General features: G+C 50.1%; 3 protein-coding genes across 3 annotated transcripts; 1 reads left to right on the top strand and 2 right to left on the bottom strand.

The window, feature by feature from the left end:
• Nucleotides 1-22: 22 nt before the first annotated feature.
• cart3 (cocaine- and amphetamine-regulated transcript 3) lies at nucleotides 23-5081 on the top strand. Its single transcript, XM_020926119.2, has 3 exons — nucleotides 23-821; nucleotides 1799-1882; nucleotides 4576-5081. The coding sequence occupies exons 1-3, from the start codon at nucleotides 648-650 to the stop codon at nucleotides 4681-4683; spliced, it is 366 nt and encodes a 121-aa protein (XP_020781778.1). The 5' UTR covers nucleotides 23-647; the 3' UTR covers nucleotides 4684-5081.
• A 1537-nt stretch (nucleotides 5082-6618) lies between these two features.
• LOC129409189 (midnolin homolog) lies at nucleotides 6619-11662 on the bottom strand. The gene is made up of 7 exons (XM_055154399.1): nucleotides 10890-11662; nucleotides 9921-10640; nucleotides 9024-9665; nucleotides 7704-8286; nucleotides 7452-7583; nucleotides 7052-7166; nucleotides 6619-6761 (listed from the first exon to the last, which is right to left on the bottom strand). Exons 1-7 carry the CDS (start codon nucleotides 11527-11529, stop codon nucleotides 6675-6677), a joined length of 2919 nt encoding a protein of 972 aa, XP_055010374.1. The 5' UTR covers nucleotides 11530-11662; the 3' UTR covers nucleotides 6619-6674.
• Nucleotides 11663-14079: 2417 nt separating this feature from the next.
• Nucleotides 14080-20527, bottom strand: LOC129409188 (collagen alpha-1(III) chain-like). Its single transcript, XM_055154398.1, has 11 exons — nucleotides 20303-20527; nucleotides 20038-20145; nucleotides 19495-19667; nucleotides 17367-17610; nucleotides 17188-17283; nucleotides 17038-17106; nucleotides 16183-16269; nucleotides 15990-16073; nucleotides 15838-15915; nucleotides 15286-15744; nucleotides 14080-14396 (listed from the first exon to the last, which is right to left on the bottom strand). The coding sequence occupies exons 1-11, from the start codon at nucleotides 20517-20519 to the stop codon at nucleotides 14080-14082; spliced, it is 1932 nt and encodes a 643-aa protein (XP_055010373.1). The 5' UTR covers nucleotides 20520-20527.
• Nucleotides 20528-25000: the final 4473 nt, after the last annotated feature.

The raw sequence follows: 25000 nt of genomic DNA, 5'->3' as shown, positions 1-25000 counted from the left end.
AGTTTGTGCAAACTGCTGCTGCTCGTCTGCTCACGAACAGAAACACGACCACATAAGTTCTGTTCTTGTTCTTGTCTCTCTGGCTCCTGTTCAGTTCAGAATTCATTTTAAAATTCTGATGTTTGTTTTTAATACACTCAATGTTCTCGCACCTTCATATTTGTGTGAGATTTTGAGCCCTCACCACCAAGCAGAGCTCAACACCTGCTGGACGTCCCCCTTTCTGCTTTATTTCCACACTCGTTCACACTGTAGGTTGTGTGAACAGGAGCTGATGTTTCTTCTCTGGATTAGAACATGACACAACCCGTTTATCCAGAACTTTCTACTGTTGTTCTCCTCCTCCTCATCATCATCTCCTTTTTCTCTTTTTTCTCTCTCCTCCTCCTCCTCCTCTTCTTCTCTCTCTCTCTGTGACGCAGCAGAGGTTGGATATAAGTCTCTCTCTGCCCCCATCTGTGCTCTCACTCTGATTTACTGTACGACTACTGTTACTACTACTACTACTACTACAAAACTACTACAAAACTACTACAAAACTACTACAAATCCTGCTCCTGTTCCTGGTCCCGCTCCCGGTCCTGGTCTTGGTCCTGCTCCCGCTCCTGCATCGTGTCCCTCCTGCTGCTGCTCTGAGCTTCGGCGCGATGCCTTTGAGCCGCTGGTCCCTCTTCACGTGCACGCTCCTGGCTCTGCTCGTGCACGTGGGTCTCGGTCTGGACTCCGACCTGGACCTGGATCCTGAACCGGAGTCCGGACTCTGGCCCCGGGCCCTGAAGGGACTCTCCAAGAACCCCAAGCTGACGGCCCAGAGGCAGCTGGTGAGTGCACGTGAGAGTGTGCACGTGAGAGAGGGGCGTGCACGTGAGAGAGGGGCGTGCACGTGAGAGGGGCGTGCACGTGACGTGAGAGGGGCGGCGTGCACGTGCGTGAGAGAGGGGCGTGCGTGACGAGAGGGGCGTGCACGTGAGAGGGGCGTGCACGTGAGTGAGGGGCGTGCACGTGAGAGAGGGGCGTGCACGTGAGAGGGGCGTGCACGTGAGTGAGGGGCGTGCACGTGAGTGGGGCGTGCACGTGAGTGAGGGGCGTGCACGTGAGAGAGGGACGTGCACATGAGAGGGGCGTGCACGTGTGAGTGGGGCGTGCACGTGAGTGATGGTTTCAGTCCTGGCGTCGTTGATCTCGACTGAACTAAAGGAAAAAGGAGCTGAGAACTTGATGACATCACAAGGTGGAACAGAGCGTTTGGAGATTTGGAAATGTAACAAACAGAATAAAGAAAAACACAAGTCCAGCTCTGAGTGTGACCAGGAACAGTAGAACAGTAGAACAGCAGAACATTAGAACAGTAGAACATTAGAACAGTAGAACAGTAGAACATTAGAACAGTAGAACAGTAGAACAGTAGAACAGTAGAACAGTAGAACAGTAGAACAGTAGAACAGTAGAACATAGAACAGTAGAACAGTAGAACAGTAGAACAGTAGAACAGTAGAACAGTAGAACATTAGAACAGTAGAACAGTAGAACATTAGAACATTAAAACAGTAGAACATCAGAACATTAGAACAGTAGAACCTGGATTAAAGTTCAGAGTTTGTGTGAATCTGATTATTTGGATTAACTGAGAAAAATTCAGAGCGCTGTCTGTATGAACTCTGAGCTGTGTGTTGTGTGTAATGTTGTGTTGTGTGTAATGTTGTGTTGTGTGTGTTGTGTGTAATGTTGTGTTGTGTGTAATGTTGTGTTGTGTGTAATGTTGTGTTGTGTGTAATGTTGTGTTGTGTTGTGTGTGTAGTTGGGGGAGCTGCAGGAGGTTCTGGAGAAGCTTCAGGCCAAACGTTTACCGCACTGGGAGAAGAAATATGGACAAGTGCCCACGGTGAGACCCCGCCCCCTACAGACAGACCCCGCCCCCTACAGACAGACCCCCTACAGACCGACCCCGCCCCCTACAGACAGACCCCGCCCCTACAGACAGACCCCGCCCCCTACAGACAGACCCCCTGACCACTGACTGTTGTTGTGTATATTTGTATATTTTCATATGCATGTGTGTGTGTGTTTGTGTGTGTTCACATGTGTGTGTGTTTGTATGTGTTCACATGTGTGTGTGTTTGTGTGTGTTCACATGTGTGTGTGTTTGTGTGTGTTCATGTGTGTGTTGATGTGTATTCATGTGTGTGTGTGCGTTTGTGTGTGTTCACATGTGTGTGTGCGTTTGTGTGCGTTCACATGTGTGTGTGTTTGTGTGCGTTCACATGTGTGCGTTTGTGTGCGTTCACATGTGTGCGTTTGTGTGCGTTCACATGTTCGCGTTTGTGTGTGTTCACATGTGTGCGTTCACATGTGTGTGTGTGTGCGTTCACATGTGTGCGTGTTTGTGTGCGTTCACATGTGTGCGTTTGTGTGCGTTCACAAGTGTGTGTGTGCGTTCACATGTGTGTGTTTGTGTGCGTTCACATGTGTGTGTGTGCGTTCACATGTGTGTGTGTGCGTTCACATGTGTGTGTGTGCGTTCACATGTGTGCGTTTGTGTGCGTTCACATGTGTGCGTTTGTGTGCGTTCACATGTGTGCGTTTGTGTGCGTTCACATGTGTGTGCGTTTGTGTGCGTTCACATGTGTGCGTTTGTGTGCGTTCACATGTGTGCGTTTGTGTGCGTTCACATGTGTGTGTGTGTGCGTTCACATGTGTGTGTGTGTGTGTGTGCGTTCACATGTGTGTGTGTTTGTGTGCGTTCACATGTGTGTGTGTTTGTGTGCGTTCACATGTGTGTGTGTTTTGTGTGCGTTCACATGTGTGTGTGTTTGTGTGCGTTCACATGTGTGTGTGTTTGTGTGCGTTCACATGTGTGTGTGTTTGTGTGCGTTCACATGTGTGTGTGTGTTTGTGTGCGTTCACATGTGTGTGTGTTTGTGTGCGTTCACATGTGTGTGTGTTTGTGTGCGTTCACATGTGTGTGTTTGTGTGCGTTCACATGTGCGTTTGTGTGCGTTCACATGTGTGCGTTTGTGTGCGTTCACATGTGTGCGTTTGTGTGCGTTCACATGTGTGTGTTTGTGTGCGTTCGCATGCGTGTGTGTTTGTGTGCGTTCACATGTGTGTGTTTGTGTGCGTTCACATGTGTGTGTTTGTGTGCGTTCACATGTGTGTGTTTGTGTGCGTTCACATGTGTGTGTTTGTGTGCGTTCACATGTGTGTGTGTTTGTGTGCGTTCGCATGCGTGTGTGTTTGTGTGCATTCACATGTGTGTGTTTGTGTGCGTTCACATGTGTGTGTTTGTGTGCGTTCACATGTGTGTGTTTGTGTGCGTTCACATGTGCGTGCGTGTGTGTGCGTTCACATGTGCGTGCGTGTGCGTTCACGTGTGTGTGTGTGCGTTCACGTGTGTGTGCGCGTTCACATGTGTGTGCGCGTTCACATGTGTGTTTGTGTGCGTTCACATGTGTGTGTGTTTGTGTGCGTTCACATGTGTGTGTTTGTGTGCGTTCACATGTGTGTGTTTGTGTGCGTTCACATGTGTGTGTGTTTGTGTGCGTTCACATGTGTGTGTGTGTGTGTGCGTTCACAATGTGTGTGTTTGTGTGCGTTCACATGTGTGTGTTTGTGTGCGTTCACATGTGTGTGTGTGTGTGTGTGTGTGCGTTCACATGTGTGTGTGTGTGTGTGTGTGCGTTCACATGTGTGTGTGTGTTTGTGTGCGTTCACATGTGTGTGTGTGTTGTGCGTTCACATGTGTGTGTGTGTTTGTGCGTTCACATGTGTGTGTTTGTGTGCGTTCACATGTGTTTTGTGCGTTCACATGTGTGTGTTTGTGTGCGTTCACATGTGTGTGTTTGTGTGTTCACGTGTGTGTTCACATGTGTGTGTGTTGTGTGCGTTCACATGTGTGTGTGTGTGTGCGTTCACATGTGTGTGTTTGTGTGCGTTCACATGTGTGTGTTTGTGTGCGTTCACATGTGTGTGTTTGTGTGCGTTCACATGTGTGTGTTTTGTGTGCGTTCACATGTGTGTGTGTTTGTGTGCGTTCACATGTGTGTGTGTTTGTGTGCGTTCACATGTGTGTGTGTGTGTTTGTGTGCGTTCACATGTGTGTGTTTGTGTGCGTTCACATGTGTGTGTGTTTGTGTGCGTTCACATGTGTGTGTGTTTGTGTGCGTTCACATGTGTGTGTGTTTGTGTGCGTTCACATGTGTGTGTGTGTGTTTGTGTGCGTTCACATGTGTGTTTGTGTGCGTTCACATGTGTGTTTGTGTGCGTTCACATGTGTGTGTGTTTGTGTGCGTTCACATGTGTGTGTTTGTGTGCGTTCACATGTGTGTGTTTGTGTGCGTTCACATGTGTGTGTGTGTTTGTGTGCGTTCACATGTGTGTGTTTGTGTGCGTTCACATGTGTGTGTTTGTGTGCGTTCACATGTGTGTGTTTGTGTGTGTGTTTGTGTGCGTTCACATGTGTGTGTTTGTGTGCGTTCACATGTGTGTGTTTGTGTGCGTTCACATGTGTGTGTTTGTGTGCGTTCACATGTGTGTGTTTGTGTGCGTTCACATGTGTGTGTTTGTGTGCGTTCACAGTGTGACCTGGGCGAGTCGTGTGCGGTGAGGAAAGGCGCTCGTATCGGGAAACTGTGTGACTGTCCACAGGGGGCGCTCTGCAACTTCATCCTGCTCAAGTGTCTGTAACCACGGCAACCGCGGACCTCACAACTGTAACCACGAAAACGGGACAACAACATCACTACAGCAGCACAACAGTCACATGGATGATTACAGAACCAGGTTCAGACCAGGTTCAGACCAGGTTCAGACCAGGTTCAGACCAGGTTCAGACCAGGTTTAGTCCAGGTTTAAACTCCATGTAGGACTGAGTGAAACACTGAAACTGCAGCAGCCGTCACTCCAAACCTGAGTGTTTGTGTGCGTGTGTGTTTGTGTGTGTGTGTGTTTGTGTGTCTGTGTGCGTGTGTGTTTGTGTGCGTGTGTGTGTGTTTGTGTCTGTGTGCGTGTGTGTGCGTGTGTGTGTGTGCGTAATGTGACCAAACGTTGGGTCTTAATCCGTTTTCCTGAATCTGTCCCTAAATGTCCCGACAACGACTCTTTATTTGTTTAATAAGTGTTAATCTGATAAAAATGTAAAATAAAAATGTTATTTTGTATGTTCAGAGAGATGTGTGTTATTTCACATGTTCAGTATCACTCACACACACACACACACACACACACACACACAGTGTTCTGTGTGTGACACAGATGTGTTTGATTAAATAAAAATTGTGCTGAGTTTAGCTTTTAGAAACATTTGTTTTGAAACTCTTTGGGTTTAGTCGTTAAAGATGATGTCAGAAAAACTCACGTGAAGATTCATCAGGTCAGATGGAGCATGTGTGTCCACACCTCAGGAGTCGTCCTCGTCGTCCACACCTCAGGAGGAGCTGTGGTCTCCCTGTCACTGCCGTGTGTCCTGTGGTCGTCTCGGGACATAAACCTGGTGTTCTGTGGTTGAGGTGTGACGTGGGAGAGACATTCGGCCGGTGAGGAGACACCTGGTCCACATCTGCTGGAAAAACAATAAACCTTTGACTGTTTTCAAAAAACTCATCAGGATTTAAAAATGGATTCATCATTTATCAAGAGAAAATGTAAAAGATGAATTAAACTGTAGGAAAATATTAAGATTAAAACGTCTTTTACAGAGTGCACATGGTCCGGGTTTAGTCCGGGTTTAGTCTTGAATCAGATCAAGAAATTTAATTTTTCATAGAAACAAGACAGTAGGGACGGAGCAGAGCAGAGGACAGAGGACAGAGGACAGAGGACAGAGGACAGAGGACAGGGACAGGGGACGGAGCTTTACACAAACACATGAAACAACTAAATGTAAAAATCATGTGAAAGTGAAAACCGTGGAGCACTGAAGCAGAAGAGAGCGGACGTGTGCTCAGTGATCTGCTCCCGTCACCATGACAACCAGCTCATAACACAGGTGAAGTGTCCCTGTCACACACACAGGTGAAGTGTCCCTGTCACACACACACAGGTGAAGTGTCCCTGTCACACACACACACAGGTGAAGTGTCCCTGTCACACACACACACAGGTGAAGTGTCCCTGTCACACACACACACAGGTGAAGTGTCCCTGTCACACACACACAGGTGAAGTGTCCCTGTCACACACACACAGGTGAAGTGTCCCTGTCACACACACACAGGTGAAGTGTCCCTGTCACACACACAGGTGAAGTGTCCCTGTCACACACAGACAGGTGAAGTGTGAGATGGAGATAAATGTTTTGAGCTCATTCAATTTTAGAGACAAGTTTAATTATAAATATTCTGAACGTCAATTCTTAAAGAAAATTCTAACTACACCAGAGTCTGGGGGGGGGGGGGGGGGGGTCACGTGAATGTGGCTGTGACTCACTGGAGGAGGGACAGTACTGATACTTCTGAAGTACTTTTACTCTCAGTGCTGACACTAAAGTAGTGCACGCACACTGCCCCCCACTGGACACAAGAGGTCATTACACATTTGAACAAACTGAACTCTGAACACATCGTCCCACAGTTTGAGAAACAAAGTATTTTTAAAATCAGACAGAAAAACCACAGACAGTGAGAGCATTTTAGTTTTGCTTTATTAAAAGTGTTTAGTCTTGTTGCAGCTGCAGAGGTTCAGGTCTCCTGACACGGGCACCAGCACATCTTCTGTGTGGTGCTCGTTCTCGTGGTGCTGCTGCCGCCTGCGCCGCCTGTGCCGCCCTGCAGACACAAAACATGAAATCCTCAGTTCTGTTTTTCCAAATGAACTCACTGAGCACAAAAATGCCATTTTCAAAAGGCAGTTTTTCCTTCTGTACAGAAGTCAAGTTTAGATTTACAAATTCTCAGACCTGCCAAAGTTATGATGAAATTTCAATTTGAGAAAAACCACATCTCCTTTTTGAAAGTTTAATGTTGCACCACAAACACTGAAGCAACTTCCTGATTTAAATCCTGTTAAAGTTCACGTCTGACGTTCAGAGCTGCACTTGGTTCGGTGTTGTACTCACAGAGGAGCAGTCCGGGGTCTGGGTCAGGTTTCCCGAAGGGTCGAGGGTCACACACGAGGCCCGGGTGGTGCCACAGGCGGCGGTCGAGGTGATGGCGGTCGAGGTGGAGTCAGACCTGAACGAGACAAATGACCTGAGCTGAAGTTCTAATGGAGTCTCCGAGTTCACATGTTTAACACAAATCCAAACTGAAAACTGTTCCACCTTGTGATGTCATCATGTGGTGTTTTTAAACTCCACACACCTTCACTAGAATCATTTCAGTTCAGGAGTTTCTCCACTGAACTAAAGGGAAAAGGAGCCCAGAACTTCATGACATCACAAAGTGGAGCAGAGTGTTTGGTGACCAGGAACAACATGACTTCAAGTTCACAAGAGTCAATTGTGTAACAGCTCTGACCTGGTGGTTCCTGTGGTTGTAGAAGTGGTGGAGTGACCGGCGTCACCGGCGTCTCCGCCGTGACTCCGCCGTCTCCGCCGTCTCCGCCGTGACCGCCGTGACCGCCGTCTCCGCCGTCTCCGCCGCCGCCGTCTCCGCCGTGACCGCCGTGACCGCCGTGACCGCCGTCACCGCGTGACCGCCGTCGTCACCGCCGTGACCGCCGTCCGCCGTCTCCGCCGTCACCGCCGTCACCTCCGTCACCGCCGTCACCGCCGTCCGTCACCGCCGTCACCGCCGTCCGTCACCGCCGTCACCGCCGTCACCGCCGTCACCGCCGTCACCTCCGTCTCCGCCGTGACCGCCGTCACCTCCGTCTCCGCCGTCACCGCCGTCACCTCCGTCACCGCCGTGACCGCCGTCACCTCCGTCTCCGCCGTGACCGCCGTCACCTCCGTCTCCGCCGTGACCGCCGTCACCTCCGTCTCCGCCGTGACCGCCGTCACCTCCGTCTCCGCCGTGACCGCCGTCACCTCCGTCTCCGCCGTCTCCTCCGTCTCCGCCGTCACTCCGTCTCCTCCGTCACCTCCGTCACCTCCGTCACCTCCGTCACCTCCGGTGGTGGAGGTTCCTGTGGTTGTAGAAGTGGTGGAGTGACCGCCGTCTCCGCCGGTGGTTGTAGAAGTGGTGGAGCTACCGCCGTCACCGCCAGTGTCACCCGTCTGCGCTGCAGTGAGTGTGATCGGGGCACAGGGTGCACCTGACGGGCGGGTGGTCGTGGTGGAGGCACATGGCGGCAGAGTGGTCTTCACAGTCGATGTTTCAGGACTGGAGACTCTGGTGATTTGAACGGAGCCTGTGGTAAAAGAATCAGAATCAGTTTTGGTGTCTGAACTGAAATCAAGGGAAGCAGCGACCTGATCTCCAAGTGAATATTCAGTCCAGGATCTGTTCAGTCAGTCCAGTTTGACACACTGATCTTTTAGTCTTTCAAACTAAAGACATTTGGATCAGGCAAGTCTTATTTTCATTTAAACCAAACACCTTTATATCGTAGTCAAAATCAGAATCCAAATTGAAAAAGCTGGATCTGAATCAAACAGGAAAGTGGCGGCGTTTTTTTTGTGCAACAGTACGAGAAGAGCGACCATTGAAGGGTCAACTGAAATACAGTGAAGTCTAAAGGCCTAGTCATACTTCATAAGACCAAGAAACAGTTGGTTTTTATCTGCGTCCTCGTCGGTGCGGAGCAAGAAACAAAATTTTTTTGAGTCAGTTGAGGAAATGAGAAAATAAACGATGCCAAATGGAGATTGCTGATATTTTAGGCTCAGATGAAAATGTAGGAAACCAAAACATAAGTCAGGCTGGAGGACAAGTATTCCCCTCGATATAAACCTCCTGCAGCAGCTCGACTAAACACAGAAACATCACCAACATGACTCCTGTTCAAGTCAAACGAAACAAAGATTCATACTGAGCCAGGGGGCGAGGGGGCGGGACTCTTATCACCAAGAACATTTTTGTTTTGAAGTATGAAATGTCAAAGTTCATATGAATAGGCCTTAAGAGGAAAGTTTCTATAGATTTTACCTTCAGGAGATTTAGTGGAGCTTTCAGATGATCCTTCAACTGTGGAGATTATCGTAGTGGAGGATGTTGTGTTTGATGCACCTCCAGAGCCGTGATGGTGGTGATGGTGATGATGGTAGTGGTAGTGGTGGTGGTGGTGATGATGACCCTGTCCGTGTGGGTCGTCATGATAGTGTACATGTCCCCCGTGATGATGCCCTCCATGTCCGTGATGATAATGTCCACTGGTAGGTTCAGAGACAGAAGTTACTCCAGATGCTGTTGGAGTCTCAGTGGAGATGGGTCCAGAAGAGGTCGTCGTCTCAGTTGAACTGGAGAGATGTGAAGTCGTCGTCTGTGGGCACGGGGTGGTGGAGTCTGTTGGAGGGGTTTGGGATGCTGTAACATTTGGAAGTCCAGAAACAGAAGTCACAGTGGAGTCCTGTCCTGAAGAGCTCGTTGGATCATAAGGTGTAATGGGCCTTGTGTCAGGTGTAGGGTGTCCATGATGATGTCCTCCGTGTCCATGATGATGATGGTGATGATCTCCGTGTCCATGATGGTGGTGGTGGTGGTGGTGATGATCTCCATGTCCGTGATGGTGGTGATGTCCTCCGTGTCCATGATATCCAGTGGCAGGTTCAGATGTTGCTTCTGATTTTCCTGGGGGAGAAATAAAATACTCACTTTACACAGCAAAACTAAATTTTCCAGCAGTTTGTTGCAGTCAAAGTCAAACTAAGATTTCCTGGACCTGATTAACCATTTTTATGTTCTAGAAAAACTAGATCTGATGTGACCAGACAGATGAGAATTTTTAAAAAGTTTTCCAACACTCAAATTCAGTGGCTGCAGTTACATCTTATGACGCCTGTTTAAATATGAAGTGAAAACCTCAATGTTTCTAAAACACATTACCGTTATTGGAGGTTGAACTGGACACACTGGTGGTGTCTGGAGCAACAGTCAAGAAATCGTTGGTGGTGGGATCAAAGGGGCCAGATGTTTCTGGAGGTTGGGTGGAGATGGTGGAGGAAGGTGGCTCAGATTGGTGGTGATGATGTCCATGTCCTCCATGATGATGTCCTCCGTGTGGTCCATCATAGTGTCCGTGCCCTCCATGTCCACCATGTCCGTGATGGTGCCCATGATGGTGTCCATGTCCATGATGATATCCACTGGTAGGTTCAGAGACAGAAGTTACTCCAGATGCTGTTGGAGTCTCAGTGGAGATGGGTCCAGAAGAGGTCGTCGTCTCAGTTGAACTGGAGAGATGTGAAGTCGTCGTCTGTGGGCACGGGGTGGTGGAGTCTGTTGGAGGGGTTTGGGATGCTGTAACATTTGGAAGTCCAGAAACAGAAGTCACAGTGGAGTCCTGTCCTGAAGAGCTCGTTGGATCATAAGGTGTAATGGGCCTTGTGTCAGGTGTAGGGTGTCCATGATGATGATGGTGATGATCTCCATGTCCATGATGGTGATGTCCTCCGTGTCCATGATGATGGTGGTGGTGGTGATGATCTCCATGTCCGTGATGATGGTGGTGGTGGTGGTGGTGATGATCTCCATGTCCGTGATGGTGATGATGTCCTCCGTGTCCATGATATCCAGTGGCAGGTTCAGATGTTGCTTCTGATTTTCCTGGGGGAGAAATAAAACACTTTACACAGCAAAACTAAATTTTCCAGCAGTTTGTTGCAGTCAAAGTCAAACTAAGATTTCCTGGACCTGATTAACCATTTTTATGTTCTAGAAAAACTAGATCTGATGTGACCAGACAGATGAGAATAGAAAAAGTTTTCCAACACTCAAATTCAGTGGCTGCAGTTACATCTTATGACGCCTGTTTAAACATGAGGTTTTTACTTCAACGTTTCTAAAACACATTACCGTTATTGGAGGTTGAACTGGACACACTGGTGGTGTCTGGAGCAACAGTCAAGAAATCGGTGGTGGGATCAAAGGGAACAGATGTTGCTGGAGGTTGGGTGGAGATGGTGGAGGAAGGTGGCTCAGATTGGTGGTGATGATGTCCATGTCCTCCATGATGATGTCCTCCGTGTGGTCCATCATAGTGTCCATGTCCTCCACCATGTCCTCCATGTCCATGATGATGTCCACCATGTCCGTGATCTCCAGCATGTCCGTGATCTCCAGTGATAGCTTCAGAGACAGAAGTTGCTCCAGATGCTGTTGGAATCTCAGTGGCACCATTTCCTGAAGAGTTCGTTGGATCGTAAGGTGTACTGGGTCTAGTGTCAGGTGTAGGTTCTACATGATCGTGTCCGTGTCCGGTGGTAGTTTCAGAGACAGAAGAGGCAGATGTTGTTGGAGTCTCGGTGGAGATGGAGGTCATGGTCTCGTAGTGGGGCACTGGAGCGACTGTGGTAGTTTGGACCTGACACAGAGGAAGAGTCGTGGTGGATTTAGTGAGGGGGATTGTGAGACACGGCACGAGAATTGGGGGCTGGGTCGGGCCACAATAACATGGTCTGCTGGTCGTGGTGGAAACTTGGGAACACGGGCACATGGCGACAGAGGGACGTGAGGGGGGGGTGGGTGAGGAAGCCTTCCTTAAGATCCACAAGAAAACATTTGCAGTGTCGGAGGTGGTGTATGTGGACTTCACAAGGGGCAGGGTGGTGGTGGTGCTGGGGTCCACAGGGGTGAGTCCATGTCCTGCACAAAACAAAGTTCACACTTAAGTCCTTTTGAAACTCACTTTAGATCATTGACACGAGTTTAGAGAAATGAGGTGAAAGTCAAAACCCGTGGCAAGATTTAAGATTTCTGGGCATGTAACCCTGAACTCCGCCCAGCAGATGGCACTAAACCCTTGGACCATGTGACCGCTAAGTGACTGACAAAAACTCTGCATTTATACATGAGCCTTTATGCACCTTCACATCCTGCAATCAATCAGAACTAATTAACTAGGATCTGGGATAGAATCAAAACAATCCAGCAGGTTTTGTCATTTTGACTCATTACTCAGATCAGTCACTGGTGCTTCCTAAGAAAAAGTTCTGACTCATGTTTTATTCAGGTCTCACCTTCAGCGCCGTCATTGTCATGGTGACCGTCTCCAGACTCTTCCTTTCCAGGTTTTCCGTGTCCGTTACCTGAGAGATCAGAAACAAGTAGAGTTTAGTTCAACTTTGAAGCTCTGGAGTTTCAGGAGAATCGTCTGTTCCCATTTTGCCAATTTAACAAACCAGGTCCCACACGACGTTACAAATCTGCCACTGCAATTTCAACTACAATGTTGTTTTGTCCTTGATACAGTTCAGAGAAAAAAAAAAAAATCTGTCAAGAGATGGAACTTTTAAAAAGTGACTTATTTTTTATGCATTTTGAATCACTAAACACTTTCCATGGTCAGTTATCGTTGCACTAAAGTTAATGAAATCTAAACAGATGTCTTATTGGGGACTTTTTTTGGGGGGGGGGGGGGGGGGGGTGTTACTTTGATCTGTAAAAAGGAGCAGGTTTATAAGATTTTTCTTCCTGTTCATTTTGTTCATGCAGCAAAAACTGCAAATAATGGTTGGAATATGTATTAAATTCAGATTGTTATTTAAATTTGTTCCAACAAACAGCATGAGCAATAAACATCATGCAACATTCAAGTGATGATTAGAGCATTAGGACATTGTTCTTCATACACACCCCTCTCCCTTCAGTCCTGTAGGAGGATTCAAGTCTGTCATTTATGCCTCACCTGGTTGTCCAGCACCGTGACCATGTCCAGGACCTTTGCCGTCACCGTGACCATGTCCGGGACCTCCGGGGCCTCCGCCGTCACCGTGACCATGTCCAGGACCACCGGGACCTTTGCCGTCACCGTGACCATCTCCAGGACCTCCGGGACCTCCGGGACCTTTGCCGTCACCGTGACCATCTCCAGGACCTCCGGGACCTCCGCCGTCACCGTGACCATCCGGGACCTCCGGGGACCTTCCGGACCAGGACCTCCGGGACCTCCGGGACCTCCGGCGTGACCGTGTCCGGGACCTCCGGCGTGACCGTGTCCCTCCGGGACCTCCGTGACCGTGACCGTGTCCAGGACCTCCGGCGTGACCGTGTCCCTGACCGTGTCCAGGACCGGGACCTGACCTGTCCCTCCGACCGTCACCGTGACCTCCAGGACCGTCGACCGTGACCGTGTCCAGGACCTCCGGGACCTCCGCCGTCACCGTGACCGTGTCCAGGACCTCCGGGACCTCCGCCGTCACCGTGACCGTGTCCAGGACCTCCGGGACCTCCGCCGTCACCGTGACCGTGTCCACCTCCGACCTCCGCCGACCGTGACCGTGTCCAGGACCTCCGCCGTCACCGTGACCGTGTCCAGGACCTCCGCCGTCACCGTGACCATGTCCAGGACCTCCGGGACCTTCGCCGTCACCGTGACCATGTCCAGGACCTCCGGGACCTTTCGCCGTCACCGTGACCATGTCCAGGACCTCCGGGACCTTTGCCGTCACCGTGACCATGTCCAGGACCTCCGGGACCTCCGCCGTCACCGTGTCCAGGACCTCTGGGACCTTTACTGTCACCGTGACCGTGACCATGTCCAGGACCTCCGGGACCTCCGGGACCTTTGCCGTCACCATGTCCAGGACCTCCGGGACCTCCGGGACCTTTGCCGTCACCGTGTCCAGGACCTCCGGGACCTCCGGGGCCTTTGCCGTCACCGCGGACCGTGTCCGGGACCTCCGGGCCTTTGCCGTCACCGTCACCGTGTCCGGGACCTCCGGGACCTCCGGGACCTCCGGGACCCTCCGGGACCGTCCGGGACCTCCGGGACCTCCGCCGTCACCGTGTCCAGGACCTCCAGGACCTCCGGGACCTCCGCCGTCACCGTGTCCAGGACCTCCAGGACCTCCGGGACCTCCGCCGTCACCGTGTCCAGGACCTCCAGGACCTCCGGGACCTCCGCCGTCACCGTGTCCAGGACCTCCAGGACCTCCGGGACCTCCGCCGTCACCGTGACCATGTCCAGGACCACCGGGACCTCCAGGACCTTTGCCGTCACCGTGACCATGTCCAGGACCACCGGGACCTCCGGGGCCTTTGCCCGTCACCGTGTCCAGGACCTCCGGACCTCCGGGGCCTTTGCCGTCACCGTGTGTCCAGGACCTCCGGGACCTCCGGGACCTCCGCCGTCACCGTGTCCAGGACCTCTGGGACCTTTACTGTCACCGTGACCGTGACCATGTCCAGGACCTCCGGGACCTCCGGGACCTTTGCCGTCACCATGTCCAGGACCTCCGGGACCTCCGCCGTCACCGTGTCCAGGACCTCCGGGACCTCCGGGGCCTTTGCCGTCACCGTCACCGTGTCCGGGACCTCCGGGGCCTTTGCCGTCACCGTCACCGTGTCCGGGACCTCCGGGACCTCCGCCGGACCTCCGGGACCTCCGGGACCTCCGGGACCTCCGGGACCTCCGCCGTCACCGTGTCCAGGACCTCCAGGACCTCCGGGACCTCCGCCGTCACCGTGTCCAGGACCTCCAGGACCTCCGGGACCTCCGCCGTCACCGTGTCCAGGACCTCCAGGACCTCCGGGACCTCCGCCGTCACCGTGACCATGTCCAGGACCACCGGGACCTCCAGGACCTTTGCCGTCACCGTGACCATGTCCAGGACCACCGGGACCTCCGGGGCCTTTGCCGTCACCGTGTCCAGGACCTCCGGGACCTCCGGGGCCTTTGCCGTCACCGTGTCCAGGACCTCCGGGACCTCCGCCGTCACCGTGTCCAGGACCTCCGGGACCTCCGGGACCTCCGCCGTCACCGTGACCATGTCCAGAACCTCCGGGACCTTTGCCGTCACCGTGACCATGTCCAGGACCTCCGGGGCCTTTGCCGTCACCGTGTCCAGGACCTCCGGGACCTCCGGGACCTCCGGAGCCTCCGCCGTCACCGTGTCCAGGACTTCCGGGACCTCCGGGGCCTTTGCCGTCACCGTGTCCAGGACCTCCAGGACCTCCAGGACCTTTGCCGTCACCGTGACCATGTCCAGGACCTCCGGGACCTCCGCCGTCACCGTGACCATGTCCAGGACCTCCGGGACCTCCAGGACCTTTGCCGTCACCGTGACCATGTCCAGGACCTCCGGGGCCTTTGCCGTCACCGTGTCCAGGACCTCCGGGACCTCCGAGACCTCCGGGGCCTTTGCCGTCACCGTGTCCAGGACCTCCGGGACCTCCGGGACCTTTGCCGTCACCGTGACCATGTCCAGGACCTCCGGGGCCTTTGCCGTCACCGTGTCCGGACCTCCGGGACCTCCGAGACCTCCGGGGCCTTTGCCGTCACCGTGTCCGGGACCTCCGGGACCTCCGGGACCTCCGGGGCCTTTGCCGTCACCGTGTCCGGGACCTCCGGGACCTCCGGGACCTCCGCCGTCACCGTGACCATGTCCGGGACCACCGGGACCTCCAGGACCTCCGCCGTCACCGTGACCATGTCCAGGACCTCCGCCGTCACCGTGACCATGTCCAGGACCTCCGGGACCTCCAGGACCTTTGCCGTCACCGTGACCATGTCCAGGACCTCCGGGACCTCCAGGACCTCTGCCGTCACCGTGACCATGTCCAGGACCTCCAGGACCGCCGGACTCATCTTTTCCAGGTTTTCCATGTCCCCTGTGATTTCCTTGACCTGAGTTGGAGACAGTCTGGCTCATTACCACCTCTGGGTTTGCAGGAGAGGTGGTGCTGGGATCCACAGGGGTGTGTCCATGTCCTGCAAAAACAAAGTCCACATTTAGAAAGTCCTTTTGAAACTCACTTTAGATCATTATGAAGTTTCATAACTTTAATGTTAGTCACAACTCACCTGGACGTTCAGGGTCTTCAGGGTCTTCAGGGTCTTGGTGACCATCTCCAGAAGGTTTGGCTTCATCTTTTCCAGGTGCTGAGGTTCAGACAGACTCAGTTTAAATCATTCAGACTTCTGCAGTTTGAAGGAGTTCAAAGTTTATGTCTCACCTGGACGTTGAGCTCCACCATCTCCAGGATGTTTTGGGCCTTTGTCGTCATGGTGACCATCTCCAGGAGGCTTAGAGTCATGACCTGAGATTCAGACTCATTTTAAACTCAGACTGATTCACAACTTTGAAATCAAACAAATGTCTGTGGGGTCTGTCAGGTTTAAAGCTCATCTGTCATATTTGTGTCTCACCTGGACGTCCAGCTCCTTCAGAATCTTTGTCATCATGGTCAGCACCTCCAGGAGATTTGGACTTGTCTTTTCCAGGTTTTCCATGACCTCACATTGAGAAAGTTTAAAGAGGATTTAAAAAAATAAATAAAAATACAGCAACAGTCCTTTTTCAAATGTTGTGCATGTGACACCACCTTCCTCAGTAGAAACATCTCCTGCCGCCTCTTTACTCTAGAAATCACATGTTCAGACTGACTGTTGAAGTGACCCATCTAGAAATAATTTAAATCGACCGACACATCAGTTTTTAGACCCTTTGTCTGCTTCATTCGCTGGAAGAATCTCCAAGAATCACCTCAGTTTGGCTTCGCTCCTTTTCTTTCAGCGACCTCAAAAACGACTTTTGCAGTGAACTGGTCGTGGATTCTCGTCCGCCATCAAACTTTGTGCGAATTGCGAGGAAGCTGCAGTTTGAAAAAGCCTCCAAGAACCGCTGCATAAACCACATAATCCCCGCGCGCCGACGAGTCACTTACACTAGAAACGTAGAGTTTGATTGACGACCCAACAGCCAATAGAAAATGAGGCAGTGTCATTTATTGGCTGATGTTTATCTGGCCTCAACACGTCCACAGTTGATGGACCTTCATTCTTTTTTTTGGTAATTACAAGGCTGCTGTGTGTCTCTAATGGCATTTTAAACTTTAATCACCAATTTGAAACAAAAAGTATAATAAAAATGATCCAAAGTCCATTTTAAATATAAATAAAATATATTATAAATATAAGTTCTGTTGCCATGAATTTATAAATGCAGCTGTTGACCATGTTTCACAAAACTGAAATGGTCTGATTTGTTGCATCTAGTCTCACCTGAACCTTCAGCTCCTTCAGAATCTCCAGGATGTTTGGAATAATCTTTTCCAGGTTTTCCTCCATGACCTGAGGGAGAAACAGTTTATGTTCCGTCTCTGCTTCAGTGGCTGAAGTTCAGAGTTTGAAATTTGACCTATTGTTTCTCACCTGAATGTTCAGCTCCATCATAATCTTCAGGGTCTTTGTCGTCATGGTGACCATCTCCAGGGCCTTTGGAACCTTTTCCGGGTTTGCCACTGTGACCTGAGGTTCAGACAAACACAAGATTTAGTTTCACTCGGACAAATGAAGCACTGACTAAATCTCATCCGTCACATTTGTCTCACCTGGACCTCCAGACGACTTGGGACTTCTGCGGCCTCCAGCTCGAGGTCTGGGCTCTTGGGCGGCAGGTTCTGCGGGCTCGGCGGGTCTCCTCCCGCGCTCTCGGCCGAACAGGTTCTTGAGCACCTCCGGGTTCCTCCTGTGACGCTGGAGGCCGAGGTCACTCTCCACCTCGCAGAACATCACCGCCTCCACGTCTTTCCTGAGCAGTTTGTCAAAATAGACGAGACGCACAGAACAGTCCACCTGAAACCGTCAGATGATCAGACGTCGACAGGAGAAACGACAAAGTCCAGTGACGCTACAACGGGACTCAGTTAAAGCTACAATGTGGAACTTTTCATGAGAAATAGAAAGCCAAAACCACTCCAGAACATTCTGAAAGGAAATCACTTAAGCCACTGTGGATTATTCTAACCCAAGGAACAACTTCTCCATAGAAACAAGGTCTCCAAACCAAATTAGTCATGTTTGTGGAGCGGCAAGGTTTTTCTGTGCAATAAAAGGCTCCTCCAGGTCGTTTGGATAATAAAGTGACATATTTACTCTCCCTCCTTGAACCGTCACCTTATCGTGGTGGAGGGTTTGATGCCCGAATGATCCCGGGAGCTCTGTTGTCGGGGGCTTCATGCCCCTGGTCACCCAAGGCAAACAGGTCCGGGGGGACGGGTCAGACGAAGAACGGTTCAGAAGCCCCTATGATGTGTACGAGCAAGGCCAGTTACGTCGCCCGGATCGGCGTCACCGGGGCCTCACCCTGGAGCCAGGCCTGGGGTGGGTACTCGTCAGCGAGCGCCTGGTGGCCGAGCCTCCCCCCACGGGGCTCGGCCGGGTTCAGCCCGAAGGAGCGACGTGGGGCCGTCCTCACGTGGGCCCACCACCCGCAGGAGGCTCCATATGGGGCCGGTGCAGAGAGATCTGGGCAGCAGTCGACGGTGGGGGCCTCGGCGACCGGATCTCCGGACATGGAGACTGTGGCTCTGGGGACATGGAATGTCACCTCGCTGGGGGGAAGGAGCCTGAGCTTGTGCGGGAGGTTGAGTGTTACCGACTAGATATAGTCGGCCTCACCTCCACGCACAGTTTGGGCTCTGGAACCCAACTCCTTGAGAGGGGCTGGACTCTCCATTTCTCTGGCGTTGGCCGCGGGGAGCGGCGGCGGGCTGGTGTGGGGGGGTGGGGCTGGGGTGTGGGGGGGGGGGGGCTGGTGTGGGCTCATTGCCCCACAGCTCAGTCGCTGTGTGTTGGAGTTCACCCCGGTGAACGAGAGGGTCGCGTCCCTGCGCCTTCGGGTCGGGGACAGGTCTCTCACTGTGGTGTCGGCCTACGGGCCGAACAGCAGTGCAGAGTACTCGAGTACCCGGCCTTCTTGGAGTCCTTGGGAGGGGTACTAGACAGTGCACCGACCGGGGACTCCGTTGTTCTCCTGGGGGACTTCAACGCCCACGTGGGCAACGACAGTGACACTTGGAGAGGGGTGATCACCTCTGGTCATGAGCTCTGGGTAGTGACCGAAAGGACGAGATCGCGGATACAAGCGCTCGAAATGAGTTTCCTCCGCAGGGTGGTCTGGGCGTCTCCCTTAGAGACAGGGTGAGGAGCTCAGTCACACGGGAGGAGCTCGGAGTAGAGCCGCTGCTCCTCCACGTCGAGAGGAGCCAGTTGAGGCTCGGGCATCTGTTCCGGATGCCTCCTGGGCGCCTCCCTCGGGAGGTGTTCATGTCCCACCGGGAGGAGGCCCCGGGGAAGACCCAGGACACGCTGGAGGGACTATGTCTCTCGGCTGGCCTGGGAACGCCTCGGGGTCCCCCCGGAGGAGCTGGAGGACGTGTCTGGGGTGAAGGAAGTCTGGGAGTCCCTGCTTAGGCTGCTGCCCCCGCGACCCGGCCCCAGATAAGCGGACGAAAATGGATGGATGGATATTTACTCTCGGGAATTTTGATACATGAATAAAATTTTAACCACTGAGTTGTTCTGATCATGTTCCTCTGGAGGGCAGATGTTTGAGCTGTGAGAAACTCTGCGTTCTACAGGCTCCACCATCTCAGAAAAACACTATAAAAAGTGCATCAGGTTTAAAGTTTGTCCCGAGTCAGACGGATCTGCATTTCAGAAACTAAACAAATTCACCTGAAGCGGTGCAGAACATCCAGGAGAAACCACCAGCACCGTCCAGAAGCCTCTGTAGGACACGCCACAGCCAGGAGAGCCAGGAGAGCCAGGAGAGCCAGGAGAGCCAGGAGAGCCAGGAGAGCCAGGAGAGCCAGGAGAGCCAGGAGAGCCAGGGGGAACTTCAGAACCATCTGAAAACATGAAACTAATGAGTCTCCAACACTTGGAAGAGTGAAGAAGAGTGAAGACAAATTAAACTGCAGGAAGCACAAAATCAAACCAGAGCAGATCTTCTCCTTTGGGTCACATGAGAAACTGAAAATATTAATTGTATTTCTTTAAAAAAATATAAAATCAGTAAGTGTCATAGTTGTAATAGTTTGTTCTGACTCATGAAAAAGTGAAACTACCGAACAAAGGCTTCATTTAAAAAACAAAAAAAACGTCTAAAACACAAACGCAGCTTTAGTCGTGCAGGAGGTCAAAGGATCAAATCTGTTTATTTTGTGATTCCAAATGAGTTTTAAACGAGCCCAGGTTCAGAGGTTCAGAGTTTCCCACCTGAGAGTCTGAGGCGGGAGAAGCGTCGTGGGGAGAGCCACAGTTTGATGGAGCCGTTCGAGCAGCTGCAGAGAGAATTCACGTCCAGAACCTCAGGGCGACCGGAAACTGAAACACACGAAAAATATATGTCAAAAAAAAAACAAACCCTCACAACATCTGCAGCAGAATTTTACTGGAGACACAAGAACATTCAGTCTGATGCAGCGAAAAGTGAACAGAACCTCCCCCCCCCCCGCGGCTCGTGAACAGAACCTCTTCTCACCTGAGATCAGAGTCCGGCCGGATCCCGGAGAGTCCGGGTCTTGGTCTTGGTCCTGGTCCGGAGGCCCAAACGGCGCCTCGGGTCCCGCTCCGCGCGCGCCGGGGATCAGGGTCAGACCCAGAAAAACCCAAATCCCGAACCAAAGCTGAGGCCAAACCGGGCCGTGCCGAACCGGAGGTACCGGGCCCACGCGAGCGCTCCACCTGGCCGCGCGCATGCTGCCACCGAACCAGAACCAATCACAGGCCGAGACCGCGGCGCGAGGCTTAAATACGGCGGCTCATCAAAGACAGGTGCGCACGTCACGTGACCGGCGGAACGAGGCACGAGGACGCACCTGCGCAGCGCGAGACATACTCAGAGGCACGTGCGCGCGCAGAGGCGGGACTCAAGGAAAAGACTCAGAGTAACGCACCTGTACTCAGAGTAACGCACCTGTACTCAGAGTAACGCACTGTACTCAGAGTAACGCACTGTACTCAGAGTAACGTATTTGTACTCAGAGTAAGTGAAAGTATTTGTGGGCGGGGCATCTGGTTTATAATTTTGATGAATTTGACAAAAGGTGAAAAAAAATCCTAAATTGTGGATTTTTCAAAGAGACAAAAAAGATCCAGAGTGAATCAGAGCAGAAAGAAAAACACTTTGTCTCTTTAGTTCTGGAGTTTCCTCTTTTTTTCTTCTTCTTCTTCTTTTTTTGTAAAATAAAAAGTGGTCAGCGCTGATGATGACGTCATCACTCGTCATAAATGCGGTAAATATCAAAGTGTCAGAAGAAGAAGAAGAAGAAGAAGAAGAAGAAGAAGAAGAATGACATGAAACTTTTAAAACAAATAAAACAAATAAAACTTAAATCTTCTTCAGACGCAGAAACGACTTTAACCAAACGAGTGAATTTAGTTTTAATTTGAGTTTTTCAGAACATTTTGTGTTTTATTCATAAATCTGTTTATGAACGTCAGACTGGACACAGGGAACAGGAAGTACTGTAGTAAAAGTACTGTTACTGCAGTAAAAGTACTGTTACTGTAGTAAAAGTACTGTTACTGCAGTAAAAGTACTGTTACTGCAGTAAAAGTACTGTTACTGCAGTAAAAGTACTGTTAATGTAGTAAAAGTACTGTTACTGTAGTAAAAGTACTGTTACTGCAGTAAAAGTACTGTTAATGTAGTAAAAGTACTGTTACTGCAGTAAAAGTACTGTTAATGTAGTAAAAGTACTGTGTAGTATAGAGTACTGCAGTAAAAGTACTGTGTAGTATAGAGTACTGCAGTAAAAGTACTGTGTAGTATAGAGTACTGCAGTAAAAGTACTGTGTAGTATAGAGTACTGCAGTAAAAGTACTGTGTAGTATAGAGTACTGCAGTAAAAGTACTGTGTAGTATAGAGTACTGCAGTAAAAGTACTGTGTAGTATAGAGTACTGCAGTAAAAGTACTGTGTAGTATAGAGTACTGTAGTAAAAGTACTGTGTAGTATAGAGTACTGTAGTAAAAGTACTGTGTAGTATAGAGTACTGTAGTAAAAGTACTGTGTAGTATAGAGTACTGTAGTAAAAGTACTGTGTAGTATAGAGTACTAGTAGTAGTAAAAGTACTGTAGTATAGTATAGAGTACTGCAGTAAAAGTACTGTGTAGTATAGAGTACTGCAGTAAAAGTACTGTGTAGTATAGAGTACTGCAGTAAAAGTACTGTGTAGTATAGAGTACTGCAGTAGTAAAAGTACTGTGTAGTATAGAGTACTGTAGTAAAAGTACTGTGTAGTATAGAGTACTGTAGTAAAAGTACTGTGTAGTATAGAGTACTGCAGTAAAAGTACTGTGTAGTATAGAGTACTGCAGTAAAAGTACTGTGTAGTATAGAGTACTGCAGTAAAAGTACTTCTCAGGTGGTTCTTGTTTGTTGTTCAGATGTTGATGTTTGTTTTGTCCACGAGGGGCAGTGTGGAGCCACGTCTGTATCAACACACAGGTGCGACAGGTGTGACAGGTGCGACACGTGTGACACGTGTGACAGGTGCGACAGGTGTGACAGGTGTGACAGGTGTGACAGGTGTGACAGGTGTGACACGTGTGACACGTGTGACAGGTGCGACACGTGTGACAGGTGTGACAGGTGTGACAGGCGCGACAGGTGTGACTGGTGTGACAGGTGTGACAGGTGTGACAGGCGCGACAGGTGTGACTGGTGTGACACGTGTGACAGGTGTGACAGGTGCGACAGGAGGTTTGTCCCTGTCAGGTGCGGTGTGTGTAACGGAGCAGGTCCTGTCGCCTCCTGTCATTCACCTGTCAATCAAAATGCGACATGCACCTGTCGACGCTCCAGGTGTTTGCTCCGCCCCCCCCCATCTGTGATTGGTCCAAACGATGTGATGTCGTCTGAACAGTGTGTGTTGTGTGTTTTGTGTGAGTTTTATGTGTTTGTGTTTTGTGTTGTGCGTTTGGGTGTATTGTGTGTATTGTATGTATGTGTTGTGTGTTTGTGTTGTGTGTGTTTATGTGTTGTGCGTTTGTGTGTGTATTGTGTGTGTGTTGTGCGTTTGTGTGTATATTGTGTGTGTATTGTGCGTTTGTGTGTATTGTATGTGTGTGTTTGTGTTGTGTTTATGTGTTGTGCATTTGTGTATATTGTGTTTGTGTATTGTATGTATGTGTTGTGTTTGTGCGTTTGTGTGTGTTTATGTGTTGTGTGTGTGTTGTGTGTGTATTGTATGTATGTGTTGTGCGTTTGTGTGTGTGTTGTGTGTATTGTGTGTTGTGCGTTTGTGTGTGTATTGTGTGTGTGTGTTTATGTGTTGTGTGTGTGTGTATTGTATGTATGTGTTGTGCGTTTGTGTGTGTGTTGTGTGTGTATTGTATGTGTGCGTTTATGTGTTGTGTGTGTGTTGTGCGTTTGTGTGTTTATGTGTTGTGTTTATGTGTTGTGTGTGTTGTGTATTGTATGTGTTGCGTTTGTGTGTGTATTGTGTGTGTGCGTTTGTGTTGTGTGTGTTTGTGTTGTGCGTTTGTGTGTGTTGTGCGTTTGTGTGTGTTTATGTGTTGTGTATTGTGTGTGTGCGTTTGTGTTGTGTGTTTGTGTTGTGTGTGTTGTGTATTGTGCGTTTGTGTGTTGTGTGTGTGTATTGTATGTGTTGTGCGTTTGTGTGTGTTTATGTGTTGTGTGTGTTTGTGTTGTGTTTGTGCGTTTGTGTGTATTGTGTGTATGTGTTTGTGTTGTATGTTGTGTATTGTATGTATGTGTTGTGTTGTGCGTTTGTGTGTATTGTGTGTGTTGTGCGTTTGTGTGTATTGTGTGTGTGCGTTTGTGTTGTGTGTGTTTGTGTTGTGTATTGTGCGTTTGTGTATTGTATGTGTTGTGCGTTTGTGTGTGTTTATGTGTTGTTTGTGCGTTTGTGTGTGTTGTACGTTTGTGTGTGTATTGTGTGTATGTGTTGTATGTTGTGTATTGTATGTGTGTTGTGCGTTTGTGTGTGTGTTGTGTGTTTGTGTGTGTTGTGCGTTTGTGTGTGTATTGTGTGTGTTGTGCGTTTGTGTGTGTTTGTGTTGTGTATTGTGCGTTTGTGTATTGTATGTGTTGTGCGTTTGTGTGTGCGTTTATGTGTTGTGTGTTTGTGTTGTGTTTGTGCGTTTGTGTGTGTTGTGCGTTTGTGTGTGTATGTGTTGTATGTTGTGTATTGTATGTTTGTGTGTGTTGTGCGTTTGTGTGTGTATTGTGTGTATGTGTTGTATGTTGTGTATTGTATGTATGTGTGTGTTGTGTGTATTGTGTGTGTTGTGCGTTTGTGTGTGTATTGTGTGTATGTGTTTATGTGTTGTGTATTGTATGTATGTGTGTGTTGTGTGTTTGTGTGTGTATTGTGCGTTTGTGTGTGTATTGTGTGTATGTGTTTATGTGTTGTATGTTGTGTATTGTATGTGTGTGTTGTGTGTATTGTGTGTGTTGTGCGTTTGTGTGTTGTGTGTGTTTGTGTTGGACTCAGGCAGTGAGACGTTTGAAAAATAGGAAACATTTATTTCACATTTTAAACAAAAATATAGAAACATTTGAAACACGAGAAACTTTAAATTAAACAAAAACTAAAACTAAACAAACAGGAAACAGGAAACAGAGCGGCTCACGGCAAAGCATCATGGGAAATGTAGGAACCACTCAACTGACCGGGACGCGGAAAAAACAGACCAGAACCGGACCAGGATCAGGACCAGAGACCAGGAACAAAGACATAGACCAGGACCAGGACCAGAGACCAGGAACAAAGACATAGACCAGGACCAGGACCAGAGACCAGGGCCAAAGACCAGGACCAGAGACCAGGAACAAAGACCAGGAACAAAGACCAGGACCAGGACCACCAGAGACCAGGGCCAGAGACCAGGACCAAAGACCAGGAACAAAGACCAGGAACAAAGACCAGGACCAGAGACCAGAGACCAGGGCCAAGACCAAGATCAAGATCAGGACCAGGGACCAGAGACCAGAGACCAAGACCAGGATCAGGACCAGGACCAGGACCAGGATCGGGACCAGGATCGGAATCAAGATCAGGAGCAGAGACCAGAACCAGGGACCAGGAACCAGAGACCAGGACCAAGATCAGGATCAGTGTGTCTCCTTCACACACTTTTGCTCTTGTGCGTCGTCTTTAAATGTTCATTTTTATTACCAAAAAAATAAAATAAAATCTGTTTTTTCAG

The sequence above is a fragment of the Boleophthalmus pectinirostris genome, unplaced genomic scaffold, assembly GCF_026225935.1.
Source record: "Boleophthalmus pectinirostris isolate CB_2022bp ecotype Guang Dong unplaced genomic scaffold, ASM2622593v1 HiC_scaffold_19, whole genome shotgun sequence".
NCBI lineage: Eukaryota > Metazoa > Chordata > Actinopteri > Gobiiformes > Gobiidae > Boleophthalmus > Boleophthalmus pectinirostris.
This window is presented reverse-complemented; position numbering and strand designations above follow the sequence as displayed.

What these genes read in the sequence shown, in the direction of transcription:
- LOC129409188 (XM_055154398.1), bottom strand. Translation starts at nt 20,519, where the DNA reads ATGCGCGCGGCCAGGTGGAGCGCTCGCGTGGGCCCGGTACCTCCGGTT. An exon ending in TGGTGGAGCTCAACGTCCAG is followed by an intron (nt 15,916 to 15,989) that starts GTGAGACATAAA and finishes TCTGAACCTCAG; the next exon opens with CACCTGGAAAAGATGAAGCC. An exon ending in AGGCCCCGGAGGTCTCGGAG is followed by an intron (nt 14,397 to 15,285) that starts GTCCCGGAGGTC and finishes GGTCCGGCGGAG; the next exon opens with GTCCCGGAGGTCCCGGACAC.
- LOC129409189 (XM_055154399.1), bottom strand. Translation starts at nt 11,529, where the DNA reads ATGTGCCCGTGTTCCCAAGTTTCCACCACGACCAGCAGACCATGTTAT. An exon ending in CAGTTCAACCTCCAATAACG is followed by an intron (nt 9,666 to 9,920) that starts GTAATGTGTTTT and finishes TTTCTCCCCCAG; the next exon opens with GAAAATCAGAAGCAACATCT. An exon ending in AGACCCCGGACTGCTCCTCT is followed by an intron (nt 6,762 to 7,051) that starts GTGAGTACAACA and finishes TTGTGTCTGCAG; the next exon opens with GGCGGCACAGGCGGCGCAGG.
- cart3 (XM_020926119.2), top strand. Translation starts at nt 648, where the DNA reads ATGCCTTTGAGCCGCTGGTCCCTCTTCACGTGCACGCTCCTGGCTCTG. An exon ending in TGACGGCCCAGAGGCAGCTG is followed by an intron (nt 822 to 1,798) that starts GTGAGTGCACGT and finishes TTGTGTGTGTAG; the next exon opens with TTGGGGGAGCTGCAGGAGGT. An exon ending in AATATGGACAAGTGCCCACG is followed by an intron (nt 1,883 to 4,575) that starts GTGAGACCCCGC and finishes GTGCGTTCACAG; the next exon opens with TGTGACCTGGGCGAGTCGTG.